This window comes from Rattus rattus, chromosome 4, assembly GCF_011064425.1.
Source record: "Rattus rattus isolate New Zealand chromosome 4, Rrattus_CSIRO_v1, whole genome shotgun sequence".
NCBI classification, from domain to species: Eukaryota; Metazoa; Chordata; class Mammalia; order Rodentia; family Muridae; genus Rattus; species Rattus rattus.
In genome coordinates, this window is record NC_046157.1 from 55,934,462 (window position 1) to 55,954,750 (window position 20,289).

At 39.8% G+C, this 20,289-nt stretch overlaps 1 protein-coding gene across 4 annotated transcripts in view; it reads left to right on the top strand.

Moving 5' to 3' along the window:
• Grik1 (glutamate ionotropic receptor kainate type subunit 1) overlaps positions 1-12,446 on the top strand; it is a 383,311-nt gene extending 370,865 nt beyond the window's left edge. For 2 of the 4 annotated variants that reach the window (XM_032900471.1, XM_032900472.1), the window contains 2 exons: positions 11,478-11,564; positions 12,009-12,446. In XM_032900471.1, the coding sequence (XP_032756362.1) occupies positions 11,478-11,564; positions 12,009-12,164 (243 nt within the window). In that variant the 3' untranslated portion in view covers positions 12,165-12,446. The remainder of the gene's footprint in view (positions 1-11,477; positions 11,565-12,008) is intronic. The other 2 variants (XM_032900473.1, XM_032900474.1) reach the window with 1 other exon arrangement.
• Positions 12,447-20,289: the final 7,843 nt, after the last annotated feature.

Sequence of the window (20,289 nt, forward strand, 5' to 3'; positions counted from 1 at the left end):
CATAGATAGATAGATAGATACATAGACACATAGATACATAGATAAATACATAGATAGATACATAGATAAATACATAGATAGATACATAGATACATAAATACATAGATAGATACAGATAGATACACAGATAGATAGATAGATAGATACATACATACATACATAGACAGATACATAGATAGATACATAGATAGACAGACAAATTTAGCATCTGATATACAATGTGTACTTTTAAGACAGAAACTTCATGATATTGATAATTTCAACACTTATTGGTAAAACATAGATCTATTCCTACTCAAAATGATCAAGTAAGTAGTTTGTTGCTGCCTGGGGCCTTTGTAGATATTTTTTCTACTTCTCTTCTTTTTCTAACAACCAGTTCTTGTTGCCATGGCAATGGCTACTGAGACCACATTGACCTCTGCAGGGTCCATTGCGTTTCAAGTGAAATTTAGAACAAAAACCACCAGATCGCGTTTGCATCATTAGTTCAGAGAATTTAGTATAAATCACAATCATCAGGAGGAGAGATTTGCATTCCCCTCCAGCTCCAAATGCTCACTTGGGGGACCCAGCCAGGAGTCAGCATGTGTCATCAAGCCTGAAAAACAATATTTAAAATCCGTTGTGTGCATTAGTCTCCACTAAAGTTACCTTGGATATATTAATTTTCTCCAAAATCCAGTCATACATGTGAATTGTGAATTGTCTTGAATGCTAAAGATTGTTTGATAGATTTTTTTACATATATTTATTTCACAATAATCCTGAATACAGTTGCTTTAGTTTAAAGCACTTGGGGAAAATGGGCTTTTATTTAAAAAAAAAAGAAAAAAGAAAAGTTACCTTGAACATAGCCGTTTTGTCAGGTTAAATGGTGAGCATCAATTTCTATAACACAGTAGCAGGTTGTGAGTTATATTTTTAAAATACTGCTTAAAGTCAAGCAGAGAGGCAGAAAGGTATTAAAATATTGAACAAAGACATCAGTAATAATAGCATTATATTAATTTGTCTCTTCCTAAGTCTGTCCGTCACCTGATTCAAAGAAGAAAAGCAATAAAGCTTCATATTGTACTTTGCGGATTTGGACTAAAATTACAAATTGAATTTTTACATTTTTTTTCAGCAAAACTACATAAGCAATATGAAAATCAGCTGGGTCCATATGATTATAAACGTATTAAAAAATCGCTTTCAAAAGTCCTCACTGTATTTGACAAGCATTATGTTATTATATTGTTTATGAGCCATAATGCAGTACCGCAGTGAATTCCAATTAATCCCCAAGCCTGTGGTGTTTAGGCTACAAGCTCTGTTTACTAGTCAGCCTGACCATGGAGAAGTAAAGCGAAAGAACGCATCTTTTCCTGTACTGATTTCCATTTTTCCTAGTTGCTGCAAAAGGCATCATAAATTAATCCCTTGTGGAGAGTAAAGGGCCCCTGCTTGCTGCCAACATTGTAGCTCACCTGTGCAAGCCGTCTCACTAAGCTCACCCGTCTGGGGATTGGTAGGTCCAGATGCACAGGAATTAAAATCGTTTCCACATTCGAAGTTCCTCCCACAGAAACTGCCAATGTGGGCAAGAAGGCTCTTTCTTAAACTTTCAAAGGATTTCTATTTACAAGTGTTAGAGCATGCTGGAAAGAGTGAGTCCAGCCCCCAGTTGCACAGCCAAACTTGAAGTTCATTGGTATTAGGCCGAATCCACCTGATACCTAGACTACCTAACAGTGGGCGTGGTCCTCACAATGTATACACAGCAAAACTCATAACAAAAAGCTGAGGGATTGAGTGATGTTACTATAGTTTCTGCGACAATTAAAACAGTTGAGTAAACTTAGCTGAAATTGCCTTTCTTCCCAATTTTCCAGTTGAATGACATTTCCAAATTTAAACTAGCCAAATATAAAATATTCCGCTTCTAAACAGGCTTCCCTGACCTCATCATCTCTGTGTGGTTTATTTACATCCACAGAAACTAAGAAACAACTGTCCAAAAGGAGTCTGTCATGGTTCCTTCCCATACACTTACATGTGTCCCTGTCTGTAGCTCCACTGTTTCCTCTTTGGTGTGATCAACTTATTTGACAAATGATGCAGAAGCCTGTTGTTTTTGTGCTGGTGGGAAGACTGCCTTTTCATAGACACCCAAACACTATTATCACAGAAGTGAGGAGACATTTAGTATTAATCTACAAATCCCTTCTTCTATATGCAAATAACGCTGTCTTATAAACCAAACTCTAAATATCCTAAGTGGCTTGAGAATTAAAACAGTCCAGTTCTCCATCCTGCTGCTGAATGGCCATGTGACTCTCACCGAGTGAATTTGTTTCCTCAACCCATCTCCTCAACTTGAGACAGATAGAATTTGAGGGCACCATCTCACCAAAAACAATTTTTAAATATGCTAGAAAAAATGGAAAGGAAGTAACATATCAAAAGTAGAATGGAAATAAAAATCCTTTTGTGTATATATTTTAAGATGGCTCTGTGTGTCTCCTAAACACACTGCATCTTTAAGATAAGTGGGATTGCATTGCTCTGCCAGCACTTCAGCGAAAGGCCCTCTGTGGACAGAGAAAAGAATCCAGTCAGACAACACAGCATCAAGAGTGAGGGGAAGCTCACACAAATGAACATAGGCAAATTGTTCCAAACACTGATGCAAATTGTTCCAAACACTGATCCTGCAGAAGTGGATCATCCTCAACTTTGGGGAACTATACATTAAATCAAAACACAGACAGACAGACAGACAGACAGACAGACAGACAGACAGACAGAAAGAGACAGGCAGATGGACAGATGGATGGATGGACAACAGGAGGAATGTACATAGACAGTTCTTGGAAGCATAGAATTGATTACACCCAAATTGGTAAAGGAGAAACAAACAGGACATGGTATGAGGTAGGACCCAAGTCTGAAAGCAGAACCTAAGAATGCTGGGAAAGATAGAGAAAAGGGACAGCATGCATTTGTTTTCCGTCACCTTGCCTTCTCCGTATTTGCTTTGTCAAGCTTGAGATGAGCCAACCTTTCAGCATTTGAGTACCAAGTTGACTTCTAATTTATAACACAGCAGGACCCTTGGGGCTGCATGACTTTTAACTTCAGGATCCCGATGTTTCATTGAATAAATCAACTGTCCTAATCCAAGTAGTTTATAAGTAGCAGCAATTCAAATTCAGGCATTGGAGGAATGTAGACAGTACAGTTTTTCCTATCTTATTTTGCTCCCTTTCCCCAATTTTTCGCCACTGAAACAAAAGACAGCACTGAGGGAAAACTACGCCTGCTTAGATGCTACTTAAATTTCTAAAGACCATTGCAGAGTCTACTCCCAACTCAAGACAAGGCAGGAAAAATGGAAATCTCAGACGAAGCCTGAGGGAATGGTGAAGAGAAATACCTTTATTGGCTTTGCTAAGGAGAGTTTAGAAAGTGGTAAGATTTGAAGAGAAAACTTCCTTCTGACTGTATCTGCAAAGGCAGAACACCAGTACACAGCCAACAAGCCTGTGGAGGGCTTCCAAAGGACTTCCTCAAAGTCACAACAGAGACAACATCCAAAAAGAATCCATGCCCTTCCTCAGGAATGAGAGGCTTATTGGAGGCTTTGGAGACTCTTAGCAGACTGGTCGAGGTTAAATGTGAAGACATAGCCCACTAAGAGACCATTCAAGCCACAGGCATCTCAGGTGACTTAGCCCAGATATAGCAATGTCCACGAAGTAATAGATGTCACACCAGTAAAAGCCAGCAAGTGGTCAGATAATAGTGGCTCCCAAGCCCTATGGACCCTCTCCTAATTCCAGATGGCCTTCAGAAAGAAAAGTTGGAGGAAAGGGGTGAGGCAGTAAACAGAGAGTCCTAAGTTAGCTGGCCCATTAAACAAAAAAAACATTTCCAACCCAAAGTAGATTTTCTTGATCTGACAGGATCTGATAGTGAAGAGAGAACCACCAAGCTGAGTTATGGGTTTTTACTTAATGGAATCATAGTTTTTTTAAAAAAATTTAAATATGTTAGTTTTTAGCTCAAGAAAATGTATGTCTCCTACAGTGGATATAATTTGGTGCTTCCAAATTGAGGACACCAGGAACAAGCATTACAAGCAATTAAAACCCTACTTCTGGTAGAGCTAGCCATTCCACGGAGGAAGAAATTTATGTTATGGCCCTACCTAACTTATGGAAAGCTTTGATAAGAACAATAAAAGGTAGAACAGTCCCTCATCACGAAGGACTCCCTATAAGATCATGTCACGCGGTGCCGGAAGCCAGCGAGAGGCAAAGCGGTGAGGAACAAGTGCTATCCCGCCATCTGACAGTGACTCCACAGACAAGAAAGTTACTGGGAGCGGCTTACACTGCAGCACTAGTACACATCTCTACAAGGAGAGTTGCTGACCTTTGCGATGTCTGTGTGGAGCCCATGCCCTCTGCAGAAAATGTCTTTGCCTCCAGTTACAGGACTGGAGTAACTGCGTCCTTCTCTCTCTGCTCATTGTTTCTTCCTTTGTTTCCATCCTGGAGCAGGGCAAGTTCCATGTGCCCTAATGTGCCCTTCAGAGGCCATGGACATTTGACTCAAGCATGGTAGGGAAGGAAAGGTAAGGGGCTGCTCCCAGTTACTCCCTGAACCTAGGACCAGTTTCTCTTGTCCCATGGTTGAACTGTACTCCTTGAAGAAGATTTACAACTGGACCTTCATGGACCGTTCATCCTTTGTTCTACCTATGTGCTGCATCATTAAAGTGCAGAGCTACATCTCTAAGGTCAAATGTGTAATTCAGATCACTTGTTTTGGCCTCCCCTTCTAACAAACACACAGCCACTACAGCAATAGGTTCGAAGCCTGGAGTGTCGTCTAACAGTTGCACAAAGTACATTTAAGAACGTGAAGCTCAACATCTTCTCTCTGGAGATCTAGCATCCCTACCTCCAGGACAGTTCTTACAAAGGTTCTCTTTACAACTTTTAAAGTGGGGAGAAATGGTCAAAATTCAGGAAAATGAGTAAAGAACACGTGAGTTAATATCAGAATGCTAAGTTGCTTCAGTGCTAACCCCACACCTCAAAGGCTCCCATGAATTCACTGGTAGTATTAAGGCAGAGAGAATTTACTTGTACTCATTTACCTGATTTGTATGGGATCATAGCCCTGGCAGGGTAACCGTTATGAGTAATCTCCTTAAAACTTCAGATTTTATTTGGATCCAGTATGCTGTCCCATGATGTATTTATTATTGATAGAAAAATACATTTCCCAGGTCAACCTTTAAATAAGGATCAACCAGAGAGAAGATCAGTGTGCTTCTCAGATTGTCGGCAGTCCCGCGTGCACTGAAGCTCACGTTTACAATTTGACAGCCAGGACAGAACACCTGGAAATGTTTGGGAATGAATTCCTGCACATAGGGAACCTTCATCTAGGAGCTGAGAAGGCAAGGGTCCTGGTTCCAGGAATGTGATGTTTTAGGAACAGGAAGAACACATTGGTCACGCATACATGTCAGGGGAAGAAAAGACCAGAGCTTTACATTAATTACCTGTGAGGGCCAGTTCAAAGAATCATCAAAGGAACTGAGAAATGGTCTGGACAAAGAAGATATCTAGGTTCAGAGAGAGGGTAAAGGCTGGTAGCCAAGTGGAGAAATGGTTTCTCAGGGCCTACGTCTCCTCTACCCCAGGATTTTTCAGTATGGATGAGAATCAGCTCCCTCACTGGTTCTCAGTACAGTTAATATATTGCCACTGTTCTGGAAACTAAGAATAAGATCAACATTCAGCCTCTTTGATGCAAGGGCAGGTGATTGAAAGGTAACCCACGGGTTCTGAATGAACTCAGAAAAATAATAACATTAAGGCAAATGGTACCCAAATTGTTATGGAACACGAGAACCTCATGTAAGACCGTTCATGCACAACTACTGCAAGAAAGGCCCTCATATGCCCTCCTTTACTATGTCTCGGGGGAAAAGGGGGTCAGCTTTGTTCTTACTCTCAGATCAGTAGTTCTGTGACAAAATAAAGCCTTGATACAAGTAGATGACGATTCCTCTGAAAGTCTTGTGGTAAGACATGTATACTCAGGTTTGTTCTGATCCAGTTCTTTTAAAGGTTCCTCTGACTTTAAGCCCAGACAATATTGAACATTCTAGGTATGCAGACCAGCAGACTGCAAGATAAAAACCAATGCTAAGGTTGTGAATGTTTGGAACTTCTTACTTTAAAAGAAAACTCATCGAGACTAGACTCCACGGAGCAAGGCAGTAATATGGCCACACCATGACAATAATCCCCTCGTTTCTTAGAAATCTATTTCTCTTATAGATCAAATTTTACTGAGAATGGTATTTCCAAAATTTTTGAAATTATACTTTACATTTAAAAGCCTACAAATACAGTGAATGAATTTAAATTTATAAAATGACAATATCACTAACATCTTTCTTATCAATGTTTAACAAGAAAATTTATCAACAATGTCAATGTTGCAGAGCATTTCATGTATTTGAATTAATAAGAAAAGAACTATCCCAGCTACGGAGTTACTATGTTACTGGCTAGGCTTCTCATATTTAAAAAGCTGTTGGGGAGAAATCATATGAGCATCAAAATTATGAGCATAAAAATAGTTTTCCTAAATATCTTTCTAAATGCACACATGCAACAAAATATGTAAATGTGTAGATGCTAAGTTTACAAAAATCAAGCTGACATTAACAATCTGTGTCACTGTGTCAACCAGTATGAAATCCATCAGAGAAAATCTAAGTCATAAAATACAGTAAACTCACATAACATTCTAATAAAGAACTTTTCTTGATACTTTGAGGGAAAAGCTCTTCTGGACCATTTGTTGTTTTAGGTTTTTCTGATATAGTTTATTTGAGAAGCCAAACAGGGATGGAGAGATGGCTCAGCGGTTAAGAGCACTGACAGCTCTTCCAAAGGTCCTGAGTTCAAATCCCAGCAACCACATGGTGTTAATACTTAACTTAATACTTTGGCTTTTAATAAAAGGGACAGCAGATCGACCTCCTATTTGATTAAGAGAGAGAGAGAGAAAAAAAGAGAGAGAGAGAGAGAAGAATAAAAAAAAAAACTTTAAAAAAAAAAAAAAGGGTTGGGGATTTAGCTCAGTGGTAGAGCACTTGCCTAGCAAGCACAAGGCCCTGGGTTCGGTCCCCAGCTCCGGAAAAAAAAAAAAGAGAGAGAAGCCAAACAATGTGAATGTTTTTAAAAAATGATCTATGTCATATATTACTGGGTTTGAACCTAGAGCTTCATGCTAGTACTCTACAATGAGGTACAGCCAGAGTGCTACCTCCCATCCTGTCCAGGACAACATCCACAATGAGATGATCAAAGGCATAGGGAGAGTTTGCATAATTTGCATTCAGACTCAGACTAGCAGCACGAAATCAAACATCTGGGGCTAAGCTAAAGAAGGCACCATGAAGTCAGCAACTGAAAAGGGAGAGTAAGAGAAACGGAAGGCCGGAAAGGGCCTAGGGAAGAAATGCTCAGATCAGGCGAAGCGAGGAAGAGAAATGCACTCGGGAAAGCCAAATCCCCAACCATGTCATTCTCCCTTTAGAAAACAGGAGAGCTCCAGCTCAAGATGAACGGTCTATTTGGGCCTCCGCTAGAGTAATGTACTGCTCAGTTCTCTTTCCTCTAAAAGAGAAGCTTTACACACACACACGCACGCACACACCACACACATAAACACACACACACACACATAAACACACACACACACACCACACACATAAACACACACACATGCACACACACACCACACTCATAAACACACACACACCACACACATAAACACACACCACACACACCACACACACATACACACCACACATGCACACACACACACACATACACACACACACGCACACACATGCACACACGCACATCTCCCTTTATCTTTGAACACTGTAAAGAACAGCACATAGAGCAAGTTCATTTACAACTGAATTTTCCTACAGCCTTCCCATCATAGAAATCTGTCTTAATGTGGACTTAAATGGCAAGCGACTGTACTCGGCATTCACTCCTGTCCGATGTCTAAGCACTAATTCTTCCTTCAACTCGGTTTTCACGGCTCTTTCACACATAAGCACTGAGGCATCTTATGAACCAGAGAGGGATAGTGATGATGAATATTGAACTTTTTCTGGTTTAAATATGCGCAGGATCTCTCAACTAAAACACGATCTAAACAACCGGAAGGAATTGTTCCATGGAAGAGCAGACAATGGCTCGACTCGGGGAAGCATCCACTTTTTCGTTGTCTCCTTCTCTCTAAACCATGAAATAGTCAGTGACTGCCATAGTTGAAATATCTTCATTGCATTGATACAATGTTATTGTAATAAACCTATTTACAATGTGGCTGGCATTACAATATTTCCCTCTCCCTACCTCTCTTCTCTCTCCCTCTCCCTCTCCCTCTCCCTCTCCCTCTCCCACCTCTCTCTGTCACATAGGAACACACACACACACACACACACACACACACACACACACACCTGCTCACTGAATTTTCTTGATAACTGTAGGAAAAAGGCTCTGTTATAATGCCACTTTCTAAACAAAGAAGTTGAGTTAATAAAAGAAAATATCATCCCAGTATAAGTAAGCCACCAAGTTTCAATGCCAGCATTCTCATGCTAATAGCCAGTTCCAAACTGCAAGCCGTCGTTATGTAGAGATATATTAGAAATGTGAGCCCCACCCCCCCAGCAATAAACAAACCTACATCAGTACTGCAGCTTCTCAACTCCAAAAAGCAGGAGAGGACAAACAACTGTGAGGATTTCCTGCCTGCAGTCATGCTGAAAGAAAGGTGCAGTCATGCTAAAGAAAGGTGACCAACAGAATGCTTAATACTTTCTATCAAAAGTAGCATCTAGAAATTTAAACCATCACTTTAAAAATGAATGTGCCCATGGCCTGATGAATCGGAAGGCATTCCTAAAGATTCGAAACCCAAATTTGCATATTGAACTTTTGAATCAAGTAGAAGTCACACCTGCTATTTATCCAGATGCATCAGGTCCCTCTATTTAAATGATCATCCTGACATCAGAAATGCCCTGTCCCAAAATAAATAATAAATAAATAAATGACTACGGAAAAAATAGAATTTAGTGTGGATTCTGAGACTATACAAGGCTGAAAATCTAACGGATGTGAGCCCACCCCACGCTGCCCTGACATGACCTCTGGGCGAGCAGTGACCTTCACTGGTTCACTCCTGGAGAGTGACAAGTCCCATCATTTACTGTGCTCAGGCTGACAGGGACCTTAAAGGTCATCTTTCCTTGTGGCTGCGTCAAAAGTTTGGCAGCAGAAAGGTCAACCCCAATATCTTGCCATTTTCTTTTGGAGAGTCAAAGACAAACTCAGAGTCAGAAGTTTGCTATCAGAGGCAAAGAGACGAGATCTCCTGTAAAATGAGGAAACCTCATTCTCATACTAAAATCAATGAATAAGTACTTTTGATTGAAAAACAAAGGCTGTTGTATTTTAAGGCAGTCTAAACTTTGAAAGAGCATGCTCTTTTAAAGATAATCACAATTGAACGTTATGATTGAAATTGAAAATTAGATAAATTGAAATTGAAAAAAATATAAATCGAATACCTTCTCTCTACCCAAAATAAGGAAGGAACATCAAACCAACATTTTCTTCCCTGTGCGAAGCTGCATTTTTTAGTTCATTTTTACTGTTTGAATGCAAACTGGTGTGAATAGTTAAATGTAAATCCATAGGAGTTAAAACAGAAACAAGACTAATTTCATAAGATGTTTTTATGAGGAAAAGGTTCACAAACACTTATAGTGATTTTTAGAAAAAAAAAACTAAATATGTATGATTTCCATCGAAATAAGTTGAGGTTCTCAATCCATATAAATGGAGTTATATGGTATTTCCTTTTTTGCTTTCTCTTAGTATTCCCAATAATAATTTCTGCCCATCTACCTAATGGGTAGAATTATGATAATAGCTATAATAATAAATTTATAATTTTATTATATATCTATATAATATTTATAAAACCTTGACACTCTTACTTTCCTTCATCTTGTTTCCTTCATCCTGAAATTAGAAACACCCAGTGGCAAAATAAATAAATAAATAAACAAACAAACAAACCTTGTGTTTCAATTTCAGATCAAAACCTTAACACAATATAATTTATCAAAATGCTGCTATAGACATTCATCTGACCTTGGCAGAAGTACGTGAATTTGACATAGCATAATGCTACAAATAAGTATATTTCATTTGTGATACAGCTGTGGCATCCTTTTTGGAATACCGGGCACAGGGAACTCTGTGGCCATTGCACACCTAAACTGACAGGGAGCTAGAGAGTGTGGCCTAGATTTTCTATCTTTAGTGCCATAGCAAGTGAAAGTGAAAGAAATCACATCCTATCAATACACTGAATACATGCTTCAAAGATGAAAGTCTCTCATTAATCACTGGATTTTTCAAGAGGTTTGTATCTAGAACCTAAATTTGTTTACTGGACTTTCGAATCTACTAGAAACCACAACTTCTCTTTAGATGCATCAAGAACGTTTCAGACTACATTTTCTTAAAGTACAAGTGGAACGCCAACACTTAGACTTTTCCAAACCTAGGAGGTCACTATCTTCCCGTGAGGCAGGAAACTCCTGGCTATGTGTAGCCAGTTGACCATCAGCCACGTCTGTGCTGGAACTAATCATGCAGGAGCAACGTCTGCACACACATCCTCTGTCCAAAAGCTTTCCTGCCATTCTAGAATTGTGTTTTTTAAGACACTAGTACAAAACTTGAGGACGATACACACTTTACAAAGCTGAACTGACAATACAGTATTGTTCAGCATCAGCAAAGGCTTTACAGTAGATCTCTGAAAATGGCTCGTTCTCTGAAGAGACACTCTACATGCAGTAAATAGCAAGGCCCCATTTCCCAGCCCCAGCTCCTGGCCATGCTGTGGCCAGTCTATTTTGCGTTTCTGCAAGTTGGGCAATTTCAGATACTTCATGTAAGTGGACGCTACAGTTTTTGTCCTTCTGGGCAGCCTTATCTTACTGGAGAACATTTTCAGAGTAACCTCATCAAAAAGTAAGGCTGTAGATCCCTGTAGGCAGAAAATGTATCTGAAGAGCTTGTCTTGGATGGAAACAATGACAGCGAATTCCGTTGTATTGGCTGTTTATATAGCATGCATGCAAATACACATAGTGTATTGTAATGGAGATTATATGTCTATATTTTTCTGCATATGCTTAACATTGTTCCACCGTTCCTCCATCTTCGTTTGTGTAGCACCATTATTTTCCATTTCAACCCCAGCTGCATCATTGCTGCTGCCAGAATCTTTGGGTTTTTTTGGAGAAAATATACAATTTAAAATTGTGTTTTTTCTTTTTTTTTTATCAGAAAGGAAAGTCATCAAGACTTAGATTTTATTTTAGGAACAAAGTAAGGTTTCATGGGAGCAAAAAAGAGAGCCTTGGTGTAGAGAAGGTTTGTTCATTTTCTATAGCATTACTGAAGTGTCGTATGCCTTGATAACCCTATCAATGTTTGGATCATCTCAGTGGGGGAAATGCCTTAATTTAACTCTATTTTGCTGTCTCGGCAAAGGTAAGTTGTCTATTTTGAGAGCCTTGAGTTTTGTTGGGTTGGGTTGGGTTTGGTTTGGTTTGGTTTTCTGAACTGGGAAACTCTATACCAGTGTGTTTGTTAATAAAGTATAAACTACTGAGCTAACTTTACTGCCTCAGTTTCCTTAAGTCTAAAATACAGGTGGCCAGTGGGTGGAGGAGGAGGTGATGGGAGTTGGCCATTAGTTATGGACCTGCCTTAAAACAGTAACTTATGTATCAAACAGTAGGCCAGAGATACAAGTCAATACAGCTTGGTCCTGGGTCCCAGGACACTAACACTATCTTATGTTGTGCTCTCTAGTGTCTCTCTTTCAATGCCATCATGGAAGAGCTGGGAATATCCCTCAAGAATCAGAAAAAATTAAAGAAAAAGTCAAGAACTAAGGGCAAATCTTCTTTCACAAGTATCCTTACTTGTCACCAGAGACGAACTCAGAGAAAAGAGACAGTGGCGTGATCAAAGAACGCACCTGTAAGAAGAAAAAGGCCACCACACCCGCTGCACATATTTGGAGGACAGATTTCAGAGGAATATGTCTTTATCCATAACCCCAGTCGTGGACAGAGGGGAAAGAAATGCACAATTTTTAAAGCTCACATAGATATTACTTGAGAAGTGAAACTGATTCTTTTCAGATGAATTTGTATGCACACTTATTTTGAATTTTTCCTTTTCCTCCGATAAATTGCTATGTGTGCTTTCTAAATAATAATAAACAAGCTGATTTTGTTTTTCATAGCAAGTTTGAGCCTCAGTTTGTTCCCCCTTCCCTCTCCTTTTTCGCAGTGCTGAGTGTTAAGTATCACTAGCTATAGAATTGGGTGTTCTGAGGAATCTGTTAATATAGTCGTTTAGGACTGAGTTTAAAAATAGTTGTTTTCAGTTTATAGAGGGTACCTGCTTAATATAGAAAGAAAAGCCATTCGTCTTTGTGTTCTAAAGATCTAATTTTGTACATGGCTTAAATATTATTTGAACATTAGCAAGTATATTATGAGTAATTTTTTAAAGGGGAAAATACATTTAAAAAATAAGTGTTCACCGCATTCTAAGGCATCATACTGAGTTCATGTGAGAAAAATATGTGCTCTCTGTCCCTGTACAAATAAGAGGAAAATGTCTATTGCTGGAGGGAGGATCAGAATGTTGATGTCAGAAGCTGGACAGGCATGAAGAGGCAGCTGCCTAAGGGGTAAAGGTTTGGGTCTGTAGAATGACACAGGCACCATCACGTGATACCCTATGTGGGAAGAAGATGGAAGCCACAAGGGACCCAGGCACGATGTTCAAAGGTACTCACATAAAAACAAAACAAAACCAGGATGTAATGTTAGGTGGGAGAAAGAGTTTAATACATTTCAAACATTAATGCAAGCTGTGGTGAGCCCTAGAGCAGCCATCACTCTAAGGGGAAACAAAAGGAAAGAGGACTGGGAAAGAAAACAGGAGAGTACACCGGAAGTTCTTCATGACCCAAAAGGTCAAGTCTGAACCAGATCAGAGCGGAGAAATCACAGGACCGTGGGGGATCACCTTGACACGATTCAGTTAGCAATTCAGCAAGAGTCATGAAGGACAAGTGGAAACGGAAAAAATGGCATAATTGGCGATGTTACCTACCTAGTGGGGAACTGCTGTCCTTCATGTTGCTAGAAAATAAGAGAGAGAAGAAATTAACTTGATGTTTCATTTACTTAAGTCTCATTTTTTACATGATTATTTCCTAAATTCAGGAAACTTTAAAGCAGTCCCACCAGAATCTAAATGCGAACACATTTCCACACATAGAAAACAGCGACAAAATACCAAGCCAGACACACCTATAATCCTGATGCTTAAGAAGTGGAGGTAGAGGGACCAGGAACCCAAGTCAAGCCTCTGCTACATAGGAAATCTGAGGCAATCCTGTGCTACATGGACGACTGCCCCACATACCAGGAAAAGACCCTGAAAATGGCAATAAAAATACCGAAGAGGTATTTTTGCTCAACAGTAACCAATACTCAGAATTCAAAATAATCAGATTTTTTTATTGACAATAAATAGAAGAAGTGGACCAAAAAGGATGCACTAGAGGGGAGATGGAGTCGAAGAGGGAAGAGTACAGGAAGGGAAAACTGAAGGGAATCAGGAGATTCATTGTATGAAAAAAGAAACTACTTTTAATAAAGGGGGAAACAACATATTAAAATAAAATTAAAGAGGTGTTGGAGAGACAGCTCAGAGGTTACGAGTACTGGTTGCTCTTCGAAAGTCCCAGGTTTAATTCTCAGTAACCACACGGCAGGTCACAATTGTCTGTAACTCCAGCTCCAGAGGATCTGACACCCTCACAAGGACATACCTCCAGGCAAAGCATCAATACATATAAAATAAAAATAAATCGGTTTAAAATAAAATTAACCAATAACAATGACTTTCCTATTAAATATTGTAGGCTTTAAAAAACACTTTCTTATGATAAAAAATAACTTTTTGCAAATAAAAATATATCATTAAGAAGTTGTAATAGAAATATAATCAGTCCTGTTTCCACAGCAAAATCTCAGTCAAATTACTTGTAACTTGAGGAAGTCTGAGCGAAACACTGCAAATCATTGTTTACTGAATCATATTAACCCTAGATACCTAAAGGTAGTTGTTGCAGTAAAGTTAAAATTAAAATAATTTCTAAGATTCCTTCAACGGGGGTCCCTTGAAGGGGCTTGAGACCCCATATGAACAACAATGCCAACCAACCAGAGCTTCCAGGGACTAAGCCACTACCCAAAGACTACACATGGACTGACCCTGGGCTCCAACCTCATAGGTAGCAATGAATAGCCTAGTGAGGGCACCAATGGAAGGGGAAGCCCTTGGTCCTGTCAAGACTAAACCCCCAGTGAACGTGATTGTTAGGGGGAAGGTGGTAATGGGGGGAGGATGGGGAAGGGAACACCCATACAGAAGGGGAGGGGGAGGGGCTAGGGGGATGTTGGCCTGGAAACCAAGAAGGGGAATAACAATTGAAATGTAAATAAGAAATACTCAAGTTAATAAAGATGGAAGAGAGAGAGAGAGAGAGAGAGAGAGAGAGAGAGAGAGAGAGAGAGAGAACAGAGGAGAGGGTGAGAAGCCATGGCAGGTGATGTTAAGATTCTGCTCTGTGTATTTACAGGTTGTTTTTAATGTTCCTAAGGGATGGATGGTACCGGGCTTTGTATGTTTAAGTGGGCAATTATATCTTATCAATTGGGTCAAAAAAATATGATTTCTTTTAACCTGCATTAGAGCTGGAGCCGTTAATAGCCCATAACATCTGTTTGATATTTTCATCTCAGTCAGCAAAGTGTTTCACCCACTTTCCTCCATCCCATATCACACTGCCCATGGCTACTCTCTGAGCCTGTGGTAAATATCAAAAATAACCACAAACCGACACTAGCCAGCGTCATCAAGCCATGTAGCCTTTAGCAGGGTAATTCATAAAAAAAAATTAAACACCTACTATCAATTCTTATAGCAATAAGTAAGCAACTTATCAAACCAGGACTTTAGCCCAAAATATATTGATCTGTCAAGCTCTCTACCTGGAGCCTCAGATTTTTATTTATTAATAACTTCCATAATATATGTCTGCATTCACTCCGCCTAGTGTACAGACTTCCATCACCACTCTCTACTTGGAGTCAGTGACTAATTTTCTCTAAATTCCGAACCCATGGGTGAAAATCCCCACGTGATTCAGGTAATCTCTGTACTTTCTCCTTCTAGCCAGATCTAGTGTGGGTTAAAAGGTGGCCTTATTATTTTTACAGCAACAGGTGGTGCCCAACATAGGGCCAACGTAGTGGGCAAGAAGCCACATGATGGTTGAGAATCCACTAGTAAGCCTAAGAGTTGAGAGAAAGTTTTATTTTCTAAGTAAGGGGGGAGGGGCAGCACCATGTTGAGTCATGTGATGTCTCAAGCACTGGAACCTTAAACAAAGAAACACAGAAGCAGCCTAGGCTTGCAGGCTGTAGGTCCCCTGCTGTGATAAGTAGTGACAGCTCAGAGAGTTACAGATTGAAAGCTGCTTTTTAAAAAGAGTTTGTTTAGAAAGTCATTTAGGATACTCATATTCCTTCTAATGTGGGCTCCATGGGAATTTTGGGTTAAAATCCTAGTTTTAGACAAGCTGCCTGCTTCTTAATGACAGGTATTATTAGAAGGTGATTAAGTTTGTTTTTAGAGGAAGCAGCCAAGAGAACATGGAGGCAGATGTTAAGATTCCTCTCTGCACATTTTCAGGTTGTTATGAATGTTCTTAAGGGATGGATGTGTACAGGGCTTTGTATGTTTAGGTGGGCAATTATATCTTATCAATTGGATCAGAGGTTATTTTGTTGTGTGTTCTTTCATGTGGTGATTTAATTGAGTTCAGAGAGTGCATGGTGGCAGGACACTGGGCCACCAGGAAATTGGGATATGTATGTCTGGCATGGTGGCAACCTGCTTGGGAACTAGACAGGTAGAGAAATTGTTGCCAGGCTCAGAGAGTAGCCATCGCAGTGTGATATGGGATGGAGCAAAGCAGGCGAGATGCTTTGCTGATGGAGATGCAAATATCAAACAGATGCCATGGGGCACTACGGTTTCAGCTCTAGTGTGGGTTAAAAGAAAGCATATTTTAATTTTACTGCAACAGGTAGTTTAGAATGATATATTGAAAAGGAAATTGTATCTTATTCACATCACTGAAAACTGTATCAAATTACTGTGGTTTGCATTTTAATGGTTTTACTTGTCCCCATTTTTCTCATTATTGAAAATATTTGTTTTTCACATCTTACTATAATTTCTAAGGATGGAAGTATATAAAATTCTAATATTAAAAAATGTGTTGAATGCCAGTCTCTCTGTAGAAATACTCAAGTGTCCAATCATTGATCTCCTGCTTTCATTTTTGTTGCTGTATGAAAACACGATGACCAAAAACAACTCAGGGAAAGAGTTTATTCATTGAGGGAGGTCAGGGAAGGACCTCAAGTAAGATCTTAGAAAAGAAGCCATGGAGAAATACTGTTTGCAGACTTGCTTGCAGGCTCCTGCTTAACTAGCTTTCTTATACTGCCTAGGACCGTCTGCCCAGGGAATGGCACCACCCATCATAGGCTCGATCTTCCTACAGTAATTGACAATCACAAAACTCCCCCTCAAACATGATACAATCTGATTTGAGAAATTATTCCTCAGTTGAAGCTAAGTCACGCCCTTCCCTCTCAACTTCATAACTGCATTTTCTTTCAAATAATATAAAGTTTGATATTTGAAGTTCTGGTAAAAATATATTGAAGTAGGTAAAATTGCCAAAGAGGGATTTTTTTATAAACAAAATATAAATGCAATACACAATCACCTAATGTTTTCATCCATAAAATTCCATCCACATGCCTGGCTCTGTGTGAGTCTGTGTGCTTCCCAGTGAAAAATGGAGTAAGCTAATGAATTCAGAAGACAGAAGAAACTACAGAGAATTTGGAACCTGGTCCAGAAAAATTCCGGAGAACAAGCATTAATCTCCGAGATTTTCATCCGAGTCACTAAAGAGCAGTGACTCATACAGAGTTATGGACAAATCAATGGCAAAGTTAATTAAAAACCAGGTCTAACATCTCTTCCTTCACCAATTTTCTTGATGCTAAAAGAATTAGACTGCTCAGGTGAGAGATTTGGGGTGAGAGGGAAAAGGTCAGGGTTATAGGGATAGTGATGTTCACAGTTAAAATTGACTCTCCATTCACATCTCACCTGGCCCTCAATGCAGGAAAAATGAAAAGAGTCAACTTCTTCCCCTATGGGGAACACCCACTCATGGCTCTGACTTCTCACTCAAGAGGAAGAGGAAAGTAAGGTGGGCTGGTTAAAGTTGACCTGACTGGGCATTTTATTTTCTACCTCCACAGATTCGCTTCTAGGTTAACTCTTTGCCTTACTAAAATGATATAAGATGGTCTTAAACAAAGGATTCTGTAATTGCTTGAAGTGATAATTAATAAATGGACCAATAGTGTCTATTCAGGGAAATGTTCAACTGGCAGCTGCCATGCAGGTCTGTCTTTGGAGACACATCAAGTCTACAAGTTTCAAAACATATGCTGCATCAGATTTGCCCCAAAATGACTGAAACCTAGTTGGAACATCGGCTAAAAAAGGCAGAAGTTACAGTGTTCTTTCTTGAATTCATTAATAGTTTATTCCTCTAGCCTAGAGCAATGAAAGGAAGACAGATATTAAATGGTCCATGATCTCCAAACAGAGGAGTATCAATGTTGTGCAGCAAGCCTTTGCACAAACCCATTGGAGTGTCTGGGGAAAGGGGCTTCCTGCAGAGATGAGGAAAGAATTAAGAGAGACATGGACTTCAAAAGCAGATTTAATCCTCAGGTTTGTTGCTGTATAAGAAGAGAAAAGTACTCACACTGTAGTTCTTAAAATTCTCTGTAAAGGAAAGAAGGGGAAAATAAAAAGATAAAATTCACCAGAGGAAAGGCGGACATCCTACAAGTCTAAGTAGTAATGCAAAGTCCCATAAGCCTGAGGTAATGAGTCCAGGCAGGAAGGAGATGGGAAGGGGTGGATGGTTAGGTGGGGGAACACCCTCATAGAAGGAGGAGGAGGAGGAGGGAATAGGGGGTTTATGGATGGAAACCAGGAAAGGGCATAACATTTGAAATGTAAATGAAAAAAATCCAATAAAAAAATGACTAAACTATCCTGAAAGGCAAACTTCTTTTTGCCTTTCCAGAAACATGGATGCTGGCTTTAGAGACGAGAATCCCCCTGCCATGTCACAGGTGTGCCAGAGGACCTTGCTGTTAAGGTTTAACTTCCTAATGTCCATTAAGAAAGACATAGTCATCTCTCAAGAGACTCTTTAATTAATAGAAAATTGAAAATATGTGTGAGCAGATATTATCTGATGTGTTGTGTGGTGCATTTGGGTGAGAATCATCTGCATGGGCTCATGTATCCGAATGTTTGGTCTCCAGTTGGTGGGTTATTTAGGAAGAATTAAGAGGTGTGGCCTTCTTGGAGGAGGTTTGCCATTGGAAGTGGGCTTCGGGTTTCAAACAGCCCATGCCAGACCCAGTCTCTCCCTCCTTCTCTCCCTCCAATTGTTGATGTAAGCTCCCTGGCTTGTATGCTCCAGTATCATGTCTGACTGCCTATTGCCATGCTGTCTGTCATGATGGTCATGGACTCTAACTCTCCAAAACTGTAGGCAAGTCCCCAATTAAATGGCCTTTTGTACATCACCTTGGCCATGGTGTCTCTGCATATCAATAAGAGAATTTGTTTGCAATCAATCATTTTCTTTCTTCTCCAGCCCTTCGGATCGCCCATCACCTTTTCAATGGCCAAGTGTCCAGACAGTCTAATGTTTCCTAAACAGTTCTATAAGTCACACAGCTAAGGGCATCCTTTCCATTCCAACAGTTCTCAGATAATAAACCATAAGATATACTTCACACTGATCCTCCAATGTCCTCTTTGTGCCAACTACAGTGTTGATATACTTAAGTTCAAACCTATTCTGTTGATGGAAAAGGAGGATAGGTGACCTGGACCAGCAGTTCTTCCTGCTTTTATACTGGGGCTCTGAAAGAGGGGACAAGAAATGAAGAAAGTAGTCAAAACCTGGTGGGTGTCAGATAGGCTGTGAAGCCTGATGACCCAAGCCAGCGAAACTTTTAGTATTTCAGCTCCTAATGTACCCCTCAGTGAGGAAGTAGAAAACAAGTCAGTAGTGACTATAGATGGCAGAATTATAGGAAGTGCAGAGTGCTTCTAGGTCTTCTTCTGCAAGGTGCACATCGCTCCAGTACACAAAGCATCTCATATCTTGGTGTCTCGAACATTTGACCACAACTTTAAAGGAAAACCGCATAACTTCAGGAGCCAGTTCAAGCCCCTCATAGCCCTGGCATCAGTCCATTGCTGGCCTTCCCAAGCATTACTCTGGCTGGGGACACAGTTCAGCACTCCTTGTTCTATCTACAGGACCCCAAAGAGTCTTTGGCCCTACCCTGCTGCCAACAAACAAGGAATGCCAACAATTCCACATGAGCCAGGGTTGTTAAGAACCAACATCAAAATAATCTTGACATTTCATCTGGATATTAAAAGAAAACTAGACATAATACATTGTGTGTGTGTGTGTGTGTGTGTGTGTGTGTGTGTGTGTATTTCTTGCTTCTCTAGACTTCTGGGCACTACATTCGGTAACATTATCAAATCCATATCATCATATAATATTAATTATAATTTTCTTTTCACTGATTTCATGACTCCACACCAAATCTAGATGGTTTGTAGTTCATTCACAACACTGAGCACATAATATACAAGGTAATAATAAGAAATCATTACTGTTGATAATTACAAACTTGTTCATGGAAATGAGATAGCTTGCCCAATGTCATTAATCTATAAATAGGTAAATAATAACAGTGCAGTCCTGCTCACCACATCACTGCAACCATGTCCTGTTCACACCTAACTCTTAGAGACCAAGTGTCATCCACAAAGTTCAAGTTTGTCCCTAGTATACACAGGG